The 15,313-nt window shown below is 38.6% G+C and overlaps 1 protein-coding gene across 8 annotated transcripts in view; it reads left to right on the top strand.

Moving 5' to 3' along the window:
* The window catches only part of tox (thymocyte selection-associated high mobility group box), a 182,322-nt gene extending 167,313 nt beyond the window's left edge, over positions 1-15,009 (top strand). For 7 of the 8 annotated variants that reach the window (XM_078397434.1, XM_078397429.1, XM_078397427.1 and 4 more), the window contains 4 exons: positions 111-191; positions 1,294-1,698; positions 7,194-7,339; positions 13,904-15,009. In XM_078397434.1, the coding sequence (XP_078253560.1) occupies positions 111-191; positions 1,294-1,698; positions 7,194-7,339; positions 13,904-13,940 (669 nt within the window). In that variant the 3' untranslated portion in view covers positions 13,941-15,009. The remainder of the gene's footprint in view (positions 1-110; positions 192-1,293; positions 1,699-7,193; positions 7,340-13,903) is intronic. The other variant, XM_078397435.1, reaches the window with a different exon arrangement.
* The last annotated feature ends 304 nt before the right edge of the window (positions 15,010-15,313 follow it).

The following is a 15,313-nucleotide window of genomic DNA, read 5'->3' as shown; positions in this document are numbered from 1 at the left end:
ACATGTTTGCTAATCTAATTTGACACTTTCAGGGTTTATTGCTAGAACGATAATTTTGTGCAATTTGTACTATGGAGAGTTAATGCTTTCATCTGCTAATTGTGTTGCAGGTGTATAAGAAGAAGACTGAAGCTGCCAAAAAGGAGTATCTCAAACAGTTAGCAGCTTATAGAGCAAGTCTGGTTTCCAAGGTAATGCACAATAATACCAATGCATTCATTGCCATATTTTCTAAGATTTACAGTGCCCATCATAATGTTTGGGAGAAAGACCCATCATTTATTTATTTGCCTCTGTACTCCACAATTTGACATTTGTAATAGAAAAAAATCATATGTGGTTAAAGTGCACATTGTCAGATTTTAATGAAGGCGATCTTTATACATTTTGTTTTCACCATGTAGAAATTACAGCAGTGTTTATACATAGTCCCCCCATTTCAGGGCACCATAATGTTTGGGACACAGCAACGTCATGTAAATGAAAGTAATCATGTTTAGTATTTTGTTGCATATCCTTTGCATGCAATGACTGTTTGAAGTCTGGGATTCATGGACATCACCAGTTGCTAGGTATCTTCTCTGGTGCAGCCATCTTTAGCTTATGCTGGTTTTGGGGGCTAGTCCACTTCAGTTTTGCCTTCAGCATATAAAAGGAATGCTCAATTGTGTTCAGATCGGGTGATTGAATTGGCCACTCAAGAATTGACCATTTTTTAGCTTTGAAAAACTCCTTTGCTTTAACAGTATGTTTGGGATCATTGTCTTGCTGTAGAATGAACCGCCGGCCAATGAGTTTTGAGTTTTGAGGTATTTGTTTGGACTTGAGGAGATAGGATGTGTGTATACACTTCAGAATTCATTATGCCATCAGTTTTTGTATAACACTGGAAATCAAAATTCAGTAATATAAATAAAATAAAAGGCTAGGACCTAGCTCCCTAAGGAGAGGTGTTGAAAACCAGGGAGAATCGATTTAAATTAAGTGGAGAAGGAGTAACGGAAAAGGTTTTCCACCAGGTGGTTAGAGCAGGTTTAGAACTCAATGCCTGAAAGGATGGTAGAGACAGAACCCATCATCACATTTAGAGTACGTGATTTTGCATTTGCAGAATTCCAATGTGCAAGACCTACTGCTGGAACGTAGGGTTGAGCAGATTAACATGTTTCAACTGCGCGCAAAACATTGAACTCAATGCTATCTATTGTTGCAAATTCTTTTTTACTGTGTGAAAATTGTATTTTGTCATTATTATCAGCCAATTGTTAACCATTCTTGGTGATTTGTCTGCAGAGTTACAATGAGCCCATTGATACAAAGACATCCCAGGCTTCTCAGATAATGAATTCAAAGCAGCCAGTGTTTTCTGGTCACTCACAAGCCCCATCTCCAATGTACCTTGGTTCAGGTGCCTACCATCAACAGTCTGGTATGAACCCTCACATATCCACCATGCATCCAAGTTTGTCTCGGAGTATTGCTCCCAAACCCAACGGTCAGATGCCAGTGACTGTTTCTGTAGCGAATATGACCGTCTCGCCACCTCCATCTCTTCAGATTAGCCCACCACTGCACCAGCTATCAATGCAACAGCATCAGCTTCACCAGCAGCAAACTACCGTCATGTCTCAGCAAATAGGTAACCACCAGCTACCAATGCAGGTTCAACCTCCCCTGCATTCACCACCGATGCAGCAGGTCAGTGCAATTTAACAATCAGCATAAAACCCTTTACATTTAAGGTATCAATAGAGTATTGGTCAATATTAGAAAGGTGAGACGGCTCAAAATGATCAGTTTGCTGAGCCTTAACTATGGAATTACAAGCTGTAGTTGCTAAACTATCGATATTTGGTGGATGGCTTACACCAGTTTGGAGACAGCTAAATGGCTGAGCACATTGTGGAAGTTTAATGGCTGCAAAGTTTAGTGTGGAAGAAAACAGTTATCAACCAGCCAACCAAGGATAATTATTCTCATCAGTGATTTAGAAAATATATTCTTTCCAGGTGAAGCAGGATTTGTACTTATAGAATTTTTTTTAAAAAGATTTATTTGTGAAAAATATTACCTCAGTGTATGTTTTTCTTTTTGGCCACTGGTTCTGGTCATCTTGTGATAGCCTTTCCAAATAGCTATTCTTCTTCAGTAGGTGCAAGTGATGAAAAATAGGCGCTGTTTAATTGCAGACGGAATCACAATCATTCATTTGCACCTCATTCATGTATCTGTAAATTCTTCCATCAGTGATTGAAGGGCAATTATGACCAGGAACCATGACTAATTTTATTTTCCTCCTTGGTTCAGTGTGATGAAGTTAGTTACAACTTCTGAAACCCTGGCTATAAATCAGTCCTGGGGTCATCTGCTCTTAAGGGCTTGGTCCTACAAATATAAATACTTGTTTGTGAAAAGCTGAATGGAAAGCTTGCATTTGCAATGTATTTTCATTATTAGTCTTGACTATTTGCAATCATTATAATTATCGCTGCGTAAAAGAATGCTTTGCAGCATAGTGTTGGTCAAAATGCCCGATGTAGCATTATACTAAATATTTTATATGGGGCATTTATTTTAGAGGTCATATATTATACCATTATTAAAACGTATCAGCAAATAATGAACAACATTTAGAAAAATCACAAAGGGGTTTACAAATAAGCTTAAGAGTACTGCAGATCCAAAATCATTAAAATCACAAGGCTGAAATATTTGTTCAGATAAACCAATTCTCCTTGTTATTCTGTTCACTGCAAGGAAAAGAAGCTCCAAAAATGAAATCATTAATATCTGTCGGCTTGCTGTATAACCTTGTGGAAATTTTTTCGTATGATATTACAAAGACAGATTTTCAATTTTCTCATGTAATCAACAGATGTGTGTGGATTTGGATGTAATTTCAAGGTTGTAAGAAAAAACAAAATCACATTGAGATTGATGAATAAATCAGCCACGAAGACAAAAACCCTGATGTCTGATGAAAACACCTCTTCAGATAGGCAGGAAATGAAATTAGTTCACAGTAAAGTGCAGAGATGAAGACCAGCGTTCTGTTTTGCTGCAGGCTTCATGAGACTTAGTACAGCAGCAGAGCAAATTGCTAGGACGCAAAAATCTAATTACAGAGCAAATGTCCCCTCTGACATCAAATTAATCTCCATTGGGCCCCCTTTTTGATTCCAGTCTAGCACATAAAAATGAAATTTAAAATTCTAGGCATGGATGCCACCAATCAGAGAAAAACAGCTGTTAATTGTTGCTGCAGGATCAAACTGTAAAGTGTCCAGTATTTTGTAATTAGACTTCTTTGCATTAATTTTTCAGCTCGATTTATCTTTCATCAGACTTCATGAATGACTGATAGAGAACAGTCATTGCTGTTTACTTGGCACAGGATTCCACTTCAGCTGTCTTAGTCAAAAGGAGTCTTTGAGCACAAACTACACCAATTTAATATGCACTCTCGTCCAAAAGGAAAGAGATGATCAAATTCAAATTAATAACCTTAATCTATTGAAGGTTCAAGACAGAACTGAACACGTATGGATTTATTCATATAATTTAACTAAAACACCATTTTGAGAAATGAAATGTCACTTCTGTTGAAGGACATCTCATTACAAGACATCAAATATTTAAGGGTTTAGTGACTTCATAAAGTGAATTTGGTTAAAAGCAAATTTTCCTCCAACCAATAGAATGTTTCTTTAAATATGTCCAGTTGCAAGATGTATCCTTGTTTTCTGTATCCACATTGTTTCTATGTAAAGTTATGCCCTTTTTCTATTTTCTCCGTCGTTCTGTTTTCTCTGGAATTGTTATTTTTGGCCTTTTGGTGGTATTTCTTTTCCATGAACTTCCAACAAAAAAGCTGTGTTAGGCTGAATTTTGGTTAGTTGAGACTCTGAAGATAAAAGAGAAGCAGATGGTGCCTTTGTGAGTGAATGAAGGAGAGTAATCTGGAGAACAATACATGAATAGATAGAGTTAAATAAAATACCCGGCCACCTGCTGCCTGCTCTTTCAGCCGGAGCCAAATGTATGTTCCAGAGATTAACTACCATTGCATTTATATTTATCAAGATTAATAGTAATGATAGCTAGAAAAAAAACAATAAGCACTCCACCTCATCCTTTCTTCTCCCTCCATGTTCATTCAGCTCAAATTGTTTACTAACCTACTTGTGCTTTTATAGAGTACATGCAGAGATGTCTGTGTGTCAAAATATCCCAAACTCCAAATATTCCATTCTGAATTTTATTAAGTTATATAGATGACCAGAGTATTGATTTTAGACAAACTGTATTAACAGCAAATCTTATTAGGAAGATTGCTAAACGTTGCATTAAAATTAGTTATGATTTCCAAGAACAGTAAAGGTTTCTTAGGCCTTTGCTTTCATTCATTTTTTTCTATCCCCTAACAAAAGCATCATCCATGTCATGCTGAGAAGCAAGGAACCCTCATCCAGGTCTCTCCCTGTCCAGTATATCCAGTACCAGAAATCCTGAGCAGGGACCTCAAAGTGACTCGTATTCTGACTTGCCCTATTTTACTTCTTGTCAGCCTGTTTTTAGTGTCTGCTGAAATCGAGGACTCATCACGTTTTAATATCACGTCTACATGAACCTGCATCTTATCAATTTGTAACATTTGCATTCCACACAAGAGTTCTTGCACTGGACTGCCTTTGTTTGCTTAATTGTTTCTGTCTCAGCCAGTGGACCATTTTTTGCTGTTGAGCAAAATATATTCAGGTCGTAGCTGAGTTATATCACTAAATTGCACATTCTGCATTTATTTGATTGTACTTTTAGTAATTCTGCCGCTTGCAAAGCATAGAGAGGTGATTACTTTAGAATTGCTTGTACATCATTTTCAAATGCAACGCAATGATGACATTACAAAAATTTAGGATACGTTGGATGGATTAATTGCATTACCCCAACATGTTGCCTTAATACTTTTGAGAAAACATGGCCACCAGAACAATTTCTACACGTTTGGTTAAAATTTATTCAGGTGTGTCAACTGGAATTCCTCATTCCATCCACCTGATTTGAGCGATAAATTGGACTGAAAGGAAAATAGAATTAGGATATTAAAAAATGAAACGTTAGTCCCAAATTTCCATTGGCCTGGAGGTTGAAAAGTGATGTGATCTGAATAGGCAATGGTGGAACTTGGATCGTTACCTAGTTATGCTAGAGCACATCAGCAATTGTAATTAAAACTGGGGAAATAAGTGATTGCTTTGGAAAAAAATGGCCCAATGAGGAAAGGAAAAGAAAGGTTTAAACATATTTTGGGTTTGGCTGCAGATGTGGTTGTGCTGCAGCAAATTCCCATCGTAAAATCCTTTCTCTGCTCCTGCACACTCAACACAAACTTGGGGAGTCATGTCACAGACAGCTTAAATAATATATGCAATATGTAAAAGCAACTGATCCCAAGGATGTGGTATAAGTCAAGCAGGTACTCATTTTTTAGAATTACATTTTTATTTTGAAAGCAGCTTTCATAATCTTTTATGCTATGTGAAATTCATATATGGGCAATGGTAAACTACCTACAAATTATAGTCAGGATTGATTCTCTAAAGCCACAATGTAGCAAAATAATATGAATATCATTTATTTAATATATCTTAATGATTTGGAAGATATTATAAGTGGAATGGTTAGTAGATGACACCAAAATTAGTGGTATAGTGAGGTAGGTTGTCTAACGTTACCATAGGATCTAGATCAACTGGGAAATTGGGAAGAGAATGACAAATGGAATTTAATTCAGACAAGTGTGAAGTTCGCATTTTGTGACATTAAACCATGCCAGGACATACACAGTGAATGGCTAAGGAAATGTTGTAGAACAGACAAACCAAAGGGTACAAGTACACAGTTTCCTGAAAGTAGCAAAGTAGGTAGAGAAAGTAATGAGTTTGAGTGCAGTTTATTGTCACGTGTACCGAGCGAGGTATAGTGAAAAGCTTTTGTTGTGTGCTAACCAGTCAACGGAATGACAATACAAAATTATAATCGAGCCATCCACAGTGTACATATACATGGTAAAGGGAATATCGTGAATAACGTTTAGTGCAAGATAAAGCCAGCAAGGTCCGATCAAATATATTCTGAGGGTTTCCAATGAGGTAGATAGTAGTTCAGGACTGCTCTCTAGTTGTTGACAGGACAACCAAGGCATATATGAAGAAGGCATATGGCAAGCTTGCTTTCATTAGATGAAGCATGGAGTATTGGAATTGATACAACATGTTGCAGTTATACAATTCATTGATAGGCCACACATAGAGTATTGTGTAAAGTTCTGGTCATCGTGCTGTAAGAAGGGTATGATTAAGCTAAAGAGGGTGCAGAAAAGATTCACAAGAATTTTGCCAGGTCTGGAGGGCTTGGGTTATATGGGTCAATTGGAAATATTGGGACCATTTTTCCTTGGAGCTAAGAAAGATGAAAGATGACCTTATAAATATATATAAAATTATGAGGGATTGGAAAGGGGAGGACTAAAACTAGAGGACACAAGATGAGAGGGCAGAGATTCAAATGGGGATCTTAGGGACAGATTTGAAATTAGCATACTGTAAATAGGCATCTTGGTCAGCATGGATGAGTTGGGTTGAAGGACCTGTTTCCATGCTGTATGAATCTCTATGAATCATTACTGTGAACTGCAGGTTGGTCTATTCTTGAAACAGTCTATTCATAACAGTCATCTCTTAAATTGTATTTTCTTGCTTCAGTACTAAATTGGATTTTTAAAATATTTATCCTGTATAGTGAATGATTTGCTTTTGAACACTATCAAATATTTTCTCTAAGCTGGAGACAAGGGAACGCTGCCGACTGGCAACCATAGTAAACCAACATGTTTTGTTATGATAACATCTGATATTAATGGTGCTTGAAAAGTAATTACAAAATGAAAATAGCAAGCATTTGATGCTTCAAAGATCAACATTCATTCAGTAATCCATGCATTCTCTTAGTATTGTAAATGTTTCGTTACTTAAAAATAAAATTGGATATTTGTGGTTCTCTTCCCCTCATACCACTCTATTCAAAGTGATTATTTGTTAACAGAAAGCAGAACGGAAAAAAAAGTGAATTCACTTTTCATTTTTTTTATTTCATGACACAACCCTGAAAGTATATGTTATTTTCTGCTTCAGGGATTCTTGCAATCTGAGTTTCAGAACATAATCAACTCAACATCTACAGCTGCACCTGTTGCTACTCCAACAATGGACTGCGTCCGCCCAGTTTGCCGAAATCCCCCACCACAGAGTGTTGACTGGAATGACTACTGCAATAATGGGTTAGTGGTCAGTGGTTTCATATAAAATGACAGCCACAGCTTCTTATTTTAAATGGGGCCAATGAGCTATTATTGCATGCTTAAGTTTTTGTTTGATTGTCTGCATTAGTGCATGAGTAAAATAAAGGAATAGATATGAGTTTTTTCTATTAGATTATAATCAAATACAAATGTGTTTCTAATGTGGGATGGGGAGTGTTTCTGAATCAGTTGAGTAAGTATCCACTTATCTTAAAGTCGTGATAACGCAAAGGGGAAAAAAGTTGTCTACAAGAGTTATCAGCATTTTGGAATTATCAGTGATGCCTGTATTGTATGGGGGACAGTACGAAAGAAAAATCAGGAGTATTTTTTCAATTTTTAAAAAATGCATTAGTATATCAACTACAGTAGACCCTTGTTATTATGGACCTCTTTATAACGGATTTTGGTTATAATGGACGGGCCTACCGATCTTCACCACCAGGGTGGACTGCCGACACCAGCCCTGGCCCACACTGCCGCGCTCAGCTGCTCCCAGGCTGGGCTGCCTACGCCACTCTCAGCCTACTCTGCCTTCCTGGCTGCTTCAAGGTCAGGCTACAGTGCCACTCCTAACCCGCACCACCTCCTCGGCCGCTTCTAGGCAGCACGCTGGCGCAGAGGTAGAGTTGCTGCCTTACAGCGCCAGGGACCTGGGTTTGATCCTGACTATGGGTGCTTGCCTGTGCAGAGTTTGTACGTTCTCCCCGTGACCTTCGTGGGTTTTCTCTGGGATCAGTTTCCTCCCACACTCCAAAGACCTACAGGTTTATAGGTTAATTGGCATGGCATAATTGTAAATTGTCGTTAGTGTGTGTAGGATTGTGTAAGTGTGCGGGGATCGCTGGTCGGCGCGGACTTGGATGGCCAAAGGGCTTGTTTCCGCATTGTATCTCCAAACTAAACTAAAAATAAACTAAACTAAACCGACTGTCCTTCACTGCCAGGCTGGGCTACTGACGCTGGCCCACACCACCTCCCCTGCTGCTTCTAGGCTGGACCTGCTGAATCACTCCAGATGGAGAAAAAAAGCTACTTGATAGGGCCATATCATTGAATGTAGCAATTAAAGCTGATAGAATGCACTTAAACAAGAGCTAGATTCCCTAATGTGCTTGGGTGCATATCGTTAATGTACATTTGCATTTCCTTCCAACTTGATCCGTTAAAAAAAATCATGTTCACACTTTTAATGGAAACTGTCCATGCTTGAGATGCTGTAGTTAAAATCCTCTTATCAGCATTACAAGCTCCCATTATAAATCTGGATAGAAGAATAATAGGAATCTAAATATAATCCGAGAATATATTGCTGGGAATTTCCTTAGGGTTCCCCCCATTGGCTGCTATTGCTTCAGCAGATTCAATATTATACACCTAGAATTTCCAGCAATTATCCACCTAAATTATGATGACGGTTTGGGAGAAACTTCAGGGAAATTGCAAGGAAATTACTCTATAATAAATCTTAAACTACATTTTCATGTCCGAGTCCACTTACTGCTTGTCAGCTAATATTGCTTGATCAATTGAAGACTGGCTTTTAACGCTCTTGTGGACTACAGGGGACTTCTTTAAAAACACATTGGTAGATACATGCATGCAGAGGTTAGCAGTGAAAAACGACATCTTGTTCTAGCATAATAACAAATCCACTTGAAAGCCCAAAGTAGATAGGAATGCATACATAATTGGAATTAATACATTTGCATTTATAATGTATGAAATGTCTTCATGTATTCTCTTTATTGTTCATATGTAATCTAGAAAATGAAGAAAATTATAATTCCTGGGAATTATTAGGAGAGTGTAATTGGTTTGATGTGAAACATGGAAAAGTGCAATAACATACTATTCAAATAGTTAGATTTATTTTCTATTTAGTCACCTCATTACAGGTAGGATGTGGAGGCTCTTGAGAGGTGTGGGGAAGGTTTACCAGAATGATGCATGAATTAGGGGTATTAGCTGTAGAGGGAAGTTGTACAGACTTGAATTGTTTTCACTGGAACACCAGAGGTTGCGGGAGACCTGATAGAAGTATCTAAAATTCTGAGAGTCATAGATACGGTAGAAAATCAGAACTTCTTTCACAGGATGGAAATATCAAATATTAGAGGGCATAGCTTTAAGGTGAGAGAGGCAAAGTTTAAAGGAGATGTGCAGGGCAAGTTTTTTTTCACACATAGGTTGGTGAGTGTTTGGAACATGCTGTGGGGGGTGGTGGTGGAAGCCGATACAATAGTGGCATTTAAGAACTTTTAGATAGGCATATGAATATGCAGGGAATGGAAGGATATGGATTATTTGACGGCAGTTAAGAGTGGTCTTTGTATCATGTTGGGCACAAACATTTGTCGGCCCAAGTGTCTGTTCCTGTGCTGTACTATTCTATGTTCTATTTTAAGTCAAATGCAGGATATTGGTTCCTGAAATAGACACCCATTACATCTTATTCCTGAAAAACATCTCAACATCTTGGGTTATTTCGCATTACAATTTTGCCTAGGGCATCATATTATATAGAAATACAGTAAATGTTCAGAAAATGTAAAATTAAACTCAGTGAATAGAACAATTACAAATATTTTAAAACTATAAAAGGTAAATTTAGAATTGACAGTGGAAAAACTTTGTTCATACACATACATATAGACGAAAAAGTCTGTCAAAAAAATAGCAAAATCCCAGAGTTATTTAACAACAAATGTTCATTCATGGAACTCCAAGTTTAATTTGAATGGATGAGCTGAGGTGCCCTTCCATTTCCGTAATTCACTTGTGACTTGGAGGAGAGGGATTCTAATGTTCTAACATTTTGGAGGCAATTAATGTATAGGAAGGAATTGCAAATGCTGGTTTAAACCAAAGATAGACACGAAAATGCTGGAGTAACGCAAATTGGATGCAATTAAATTGTGTAATAGGCAAGCGTGAATACAAACATATTAAGCTAAAAATGCACACCCATATATAATCTAGAGACATGCCTCACGGAATTATCATGTACATCATTCTCAGAACCACCTGAACGTTTCCATTTTATTGTGGCAACAGATGACCGAGCTTGCAAACTATTATTTTTGAAAAGGGGGGATTTTCCTCTCATTGTGCTTAGTCATCTAGCACTTCTAAAGCAACTTCTAAAGGAAAATTGAAAAGGGAGTTACGTAAGTAACACAGCCTGCACATCAGTGCTGAGCTCAAGTGAAATTTAGCGCCTAAGAAAAATAAGTGTTGTGTACGAAGTTATAATGTCTTGTTTCAATTAGCAACTTAACCCTAAAAGCTGATCAGGTTCATTTAATCATCACAATGATTAAAACATTTAAACGGAAGATCAATTACCATCAAACGTTTTATCCGCTTCTGCTAATGGATTATATACATTTCCTGCCTATTATCTATTAACACTGCATTTATTTACATTGAATTCCAGTAGCCATAAGTCAGCTGGCCTGCTTTTAATGCTTCCTAATCAATTTGTAATCTGTTTGTTTACTTGTATGGCTTAACCTCTTTACGCTGGAGAAAAGCAGCCTACGACAAACAAGATCTGCATTTTCAAAATGATGAGAGACACAGATGCTTGTAGATGTAGATGTTTGGAGTTTATATAACACAATATGAAGAAGACAGAGGACCAAAGATTTAGCTTTAGCAAACATCAATCTATTATTCGCCTTATTCGTGCAGTCATTCTGCATTCCTGAAAAAATGAAAAGTGAGAACCCATGTGTCTGGGATTGTGCAGGAGTATTGAAGTGAAATGCAGAATCTTCTATCCCTGTAGGCACAATATAGTGCCATAAAGACTTCAAGCATCAAATAGTATCTCAATCCAACTATTGTTCTATAAATGAATTGGCACTATACCTGCAAATAATTGCATCAATAAACCCATGAGTTTCCTTTAAAAAGCCCAAATAGTGGAATAAGAGAGGGAAGGGAATTTTATTCCTGCTAAATGCAGATAGAACACATGTTGTTATTTATATCATTGAGCTCCAATTTGGTAGTACTGATTTGAAAGCACCAATTTTGCTGTCCTGAAGTATAGTTGGCTTTTTAGCTCCTAGAATTCTGGATCCTAAATGCATTTAAAAATGGGACAGATTAGTTGTTAAAACTTCCTACTAAATAATGTTTACTACTTATGAGAATTGAGGTCTCCTGCAGCATAATTCTGAACAAAAGATATTGGTGCTTTAAAATCATTTCAGGGAGGCACGGTAGCGCAGCGGTAGAGTTGCTGCTTTACAGCGAATGCAGCGCCGGAGACTCAGGTTCGATCCTGACTACGGGTGCTGCACTGTAAGGAGTTTGTACGTTCTCCCCGTGACCTGCGTGGGTTTTCTCCGAGATCTTCGGTTTCCTCCCACACTCCAAAGACGTACAGGTTTGTAGGTTAATTGGCTGGGTAAATGTAAAAATTGTCCCTAGTGGGTGTAGGATAGTGTTAAATGTATGGGGATCGCTGGGCGGCACGGACTTGGAGGGCCGAAAAGGCCTGTTTCCGGCTGTATAGATATGATATGATATGATATTATCTGTAAGAAATCAATTTCACTGATGATAGGTGTTAGTTTGTATTAGTTAATAACATTAGGTTCGATCTACCTTACAGAGGAAAAACAGCTTGAGATATACAAACTATTGGAACACTTGGTTCATGGAGAGGCATTCAACTACCAGAGCAACAGTGATTTGTTTGTTTACTACATAAGTTAGTCATCAATGGCTTGGAAATGTCTCAAAACATTTTATGCTGAAATTTGGTTTGAATGAGGTCCAGTAACACAAAACCAAAGATAAAGGCTGGAAGCTTGTTAGAAATGGATCTTTATGCTTCATCTGAATGGCTGCAAAGAATGCCCTTGTCATGTGTAGGAAGGAACTGCAGATGCTGGTTTAAATCAAAGATAGGCACGGTAGCGCAGCGGTAGAGTAGGGCGGCACGGTAGCGCAGCGGTAGAGTAGGGCGGCACGGTAGCGCAGCGGTAGAGTTGCTGCTTTACAGCGAATGCAGCGCCGGAGACTCAGGTTCGATCCTGACTACGGGTGCTGCACTGTAAGGAGTTTGTACGTTCTCCCCATGACCTGCGTGGGTTTTCTCCGAGATCTTCGGTTTCCTCCCACACTCCAAAGACGTACAGGTATGTAGGTTAATTGGCTGGGTAAATGTTTAAAAAAATTGTCCCTAGTGGGTGTAGGATAGTGTTAATGTACGGGGATCACTGGGCGGCACGGACTTGGAGGGCCGAAAAGGCCTGTTTCCGGCTGTATATATATATGATATGATATGATATGATAAAAAGCTGGAGGAACTCAGCAGGACAGGCAGCATCTCTGGAGAAAAGGAATACGTGGCGTCTTGTGTCGAGACCCTTCTACCCAAAACATCACCTATTCCTTTTCTCCAGAGATGCTGCCTTACCTGCTCAGTTACTCCAGTTTTTTGTGTCTATGCCCTTGTCATATTCTGTTTGAGGCCCTGGTACATTTAAGATACTGTGTTTTACTGTTGTTGAATTTGACATTATAATCCTACAATGGAATTTGCATTGAGGAAGCTTATTGGCTTTTCTGGGTGGATGCTCTTGCAATTATCTATTCCTGGCTGAAAACTGACATATGCAGTATTTCACGGGGAGGGGGAGGGGGAGGGGGGGAGGAGAGTGTGCTGGACCATTGCAGGAGAAGTTTGGGACTGGAACCGTTGGGTGGAAAGCTCTCCTTCGGGCCCAGCAACCCTCCCCTTCCATGGACCCATTGCCAGGCGGGGAGTGTCCCCTGGGGCCGTGCCGGGCCCAGCAACCCTACCGATCTGTGCACCTGTTGGCGGGCGGGGAGTGTCTCCCGGGGCCGTGGGCGGGCGAGGGGGGACAGGGAGAAGCCACTGACCTCGGCCCTGTTTCTCCTGCGGGCCTCCCGGGGGGGAGGGGGGAGCGCATTTGTTAAAGTTAGCCCCTCCCCCCTCATTGGCCGCGACTCCCTGGGCCCCCCCTCCCTCATCGGCTGTCACTCGGTCGGGTCCCATTGTGATGTCATACGCTGAACATGGCAAGCAACCGGTTTAATAAGGTCATTTTTAAACTTTAAAATCTCTGTAACTTTAAAAATATAAGACCAATTTGAATGAAACGTGTTAAACACACCCCAGGACAATGGTGAGTAAGGTGGGCCTAAAATTGTGTGGGTCGTGTGCTGTTTTTTTGTGGATGAGAACAGACAGACAGACAGACAGACAGACAGACAGACAGACAGACAGACAGACAGACAGACAGACAGACAGACAGACAGACAGACAGACAGACAGACAGACAGACAGACAGACAGACAGACAGACAGACAGACAGACAGACAGACAGACAGACAGACAGACAGACAGACAGACAGACAGACAGACAGACAGACAGACAGACGGACGTACGTTATCAGAGGGTGATTCATATTGAGTAAATAAAGAAAGACGCACTTAAGTTGTATTTTTGTGCTTCCGTTTGTTTTAAGCAAAAATTAACACTTTTTTTTTCTATGTAGCAGTTTGCAGAGGGATAAACCGCTGTACCTCACCTGAGGATATACCATTCTTTCCTATGATGACTGCAGGGAAGTCTTCAAAAATGGAGTGTATCAAGGCAGTTCTGTGTCTTTTTAGAGAACAAGTCGCTAAGCACTTAGATCTTTGAGCTTGCACTTAAAGCTTGTGGGATTGGCCATCATTTCGCTTCTTTCCAACGAAGATTATTATTGGACAAGCATCCCTCTTCATTTCTGAAGGAAACTTGGATCATTTTGCTTACTGTTGGTTTTGCTGTGGAGTGCTGCTGTAGTGAACTGCCTTAGCAATTTTATGTCGTTCTGGGACCACAATCCCAGATCTTCCATCAGTTGTTGATAGTTAACCAGTGAAAACATTGACTGATGGATAGAGCACTCATAGCAAATTTGTAAATAGGGTTTGTGTTACACTCTCTTAGAGTATAAAATGATAAAAAAGGGTTTCCTAGCTAAAACGTAACTTTATACTGGCACTGACCAGCGAAATTATATCATTTAAATGGGACCAGATTGGCAAGATTAGTATTTTTTGCTTAATTTGTAAGAAAACAGTTTCATAGTTATATATTTGCAAAGTTGCTTCCAACAATTTTATTAAGCACCCCAAATTCTCATAGACTAGCATGAACAGTTTTTAAGTGTTAAAAAGCAAAACACATTTATTTTGTACTACATAGATGTTTTTGTATCTTCTATGGTGTCATGGTTAGTAATTACGTCACTCTATACGTTTGTGTAAAAAAAAAATTTAAACTGCCAAATGCTTCTCTGGTGTTTATTAGATACAGCAACTGATTGGAGAGAGCTAAGTTATAACCTCGACATATGGCTATATATAATTGTTTCTTCATACTGTATGTCTATATTTAATCTTTTTTAATGGAAACTGTTGGGTCTATTTATGAAATAATAAATAGAGGTGTTTGTAAGTAATTTTGTAAGCATTGAAAAATATTTTGGGGTGCCAGTTTACTGTGTTGGCACAACCCATCTCAATTTATGTGATTATGCTTACTACATTGAATTAGTTTCTTCGGTAATAATAAAAAAAACTCATATCTGGGTTTCTCCTTTGCAGAAAATGATTGATTGTTTCTTGTATTTATTTTACACATTTCTCTTTGCCAAATACATTCACTCTTCATTTTTTTCATCTTAACAACATTATTGATTCCTTGCGAAAGATTTTGGATTCTCAAATAAACTTGAAAAGTGATTTTTTTTCCTCAATTGTACATATTTTTTATGCTTCAATGGACACATTTGATGCATAATTCTGAGATCTATATATTTCAAACCCTCTCAGTCTATAATTATAAAACTAACAAAGAAATGTACTAGAGACATAAATGTCATTGTACAAGAGTTTGTGCTATGATTTTACGTATT

This window comes from Rhinoraja longicauda, chromosome 4, assembly GCF_053455715.1.
Source record: "Rhinoraja longicauda isolate Sanriku21f chromosome 4, sRhiLon1.1, whole genome shotgun sequence".
In the NCBI taxonomy this organism is placed as follows: domain Eukaryota; kingdom Metazoa; phylum Chordata; class Chondrichthyes; order Rajiformes; family Arhynchobatidae; genus Rhinoraja; species Rhinoraja longicauda.
The sequence above is the reverse complement of the archived record's forward strand: the minus strand, read 5'-3'. Positions and strand labels throughout refer to the sequence as shown.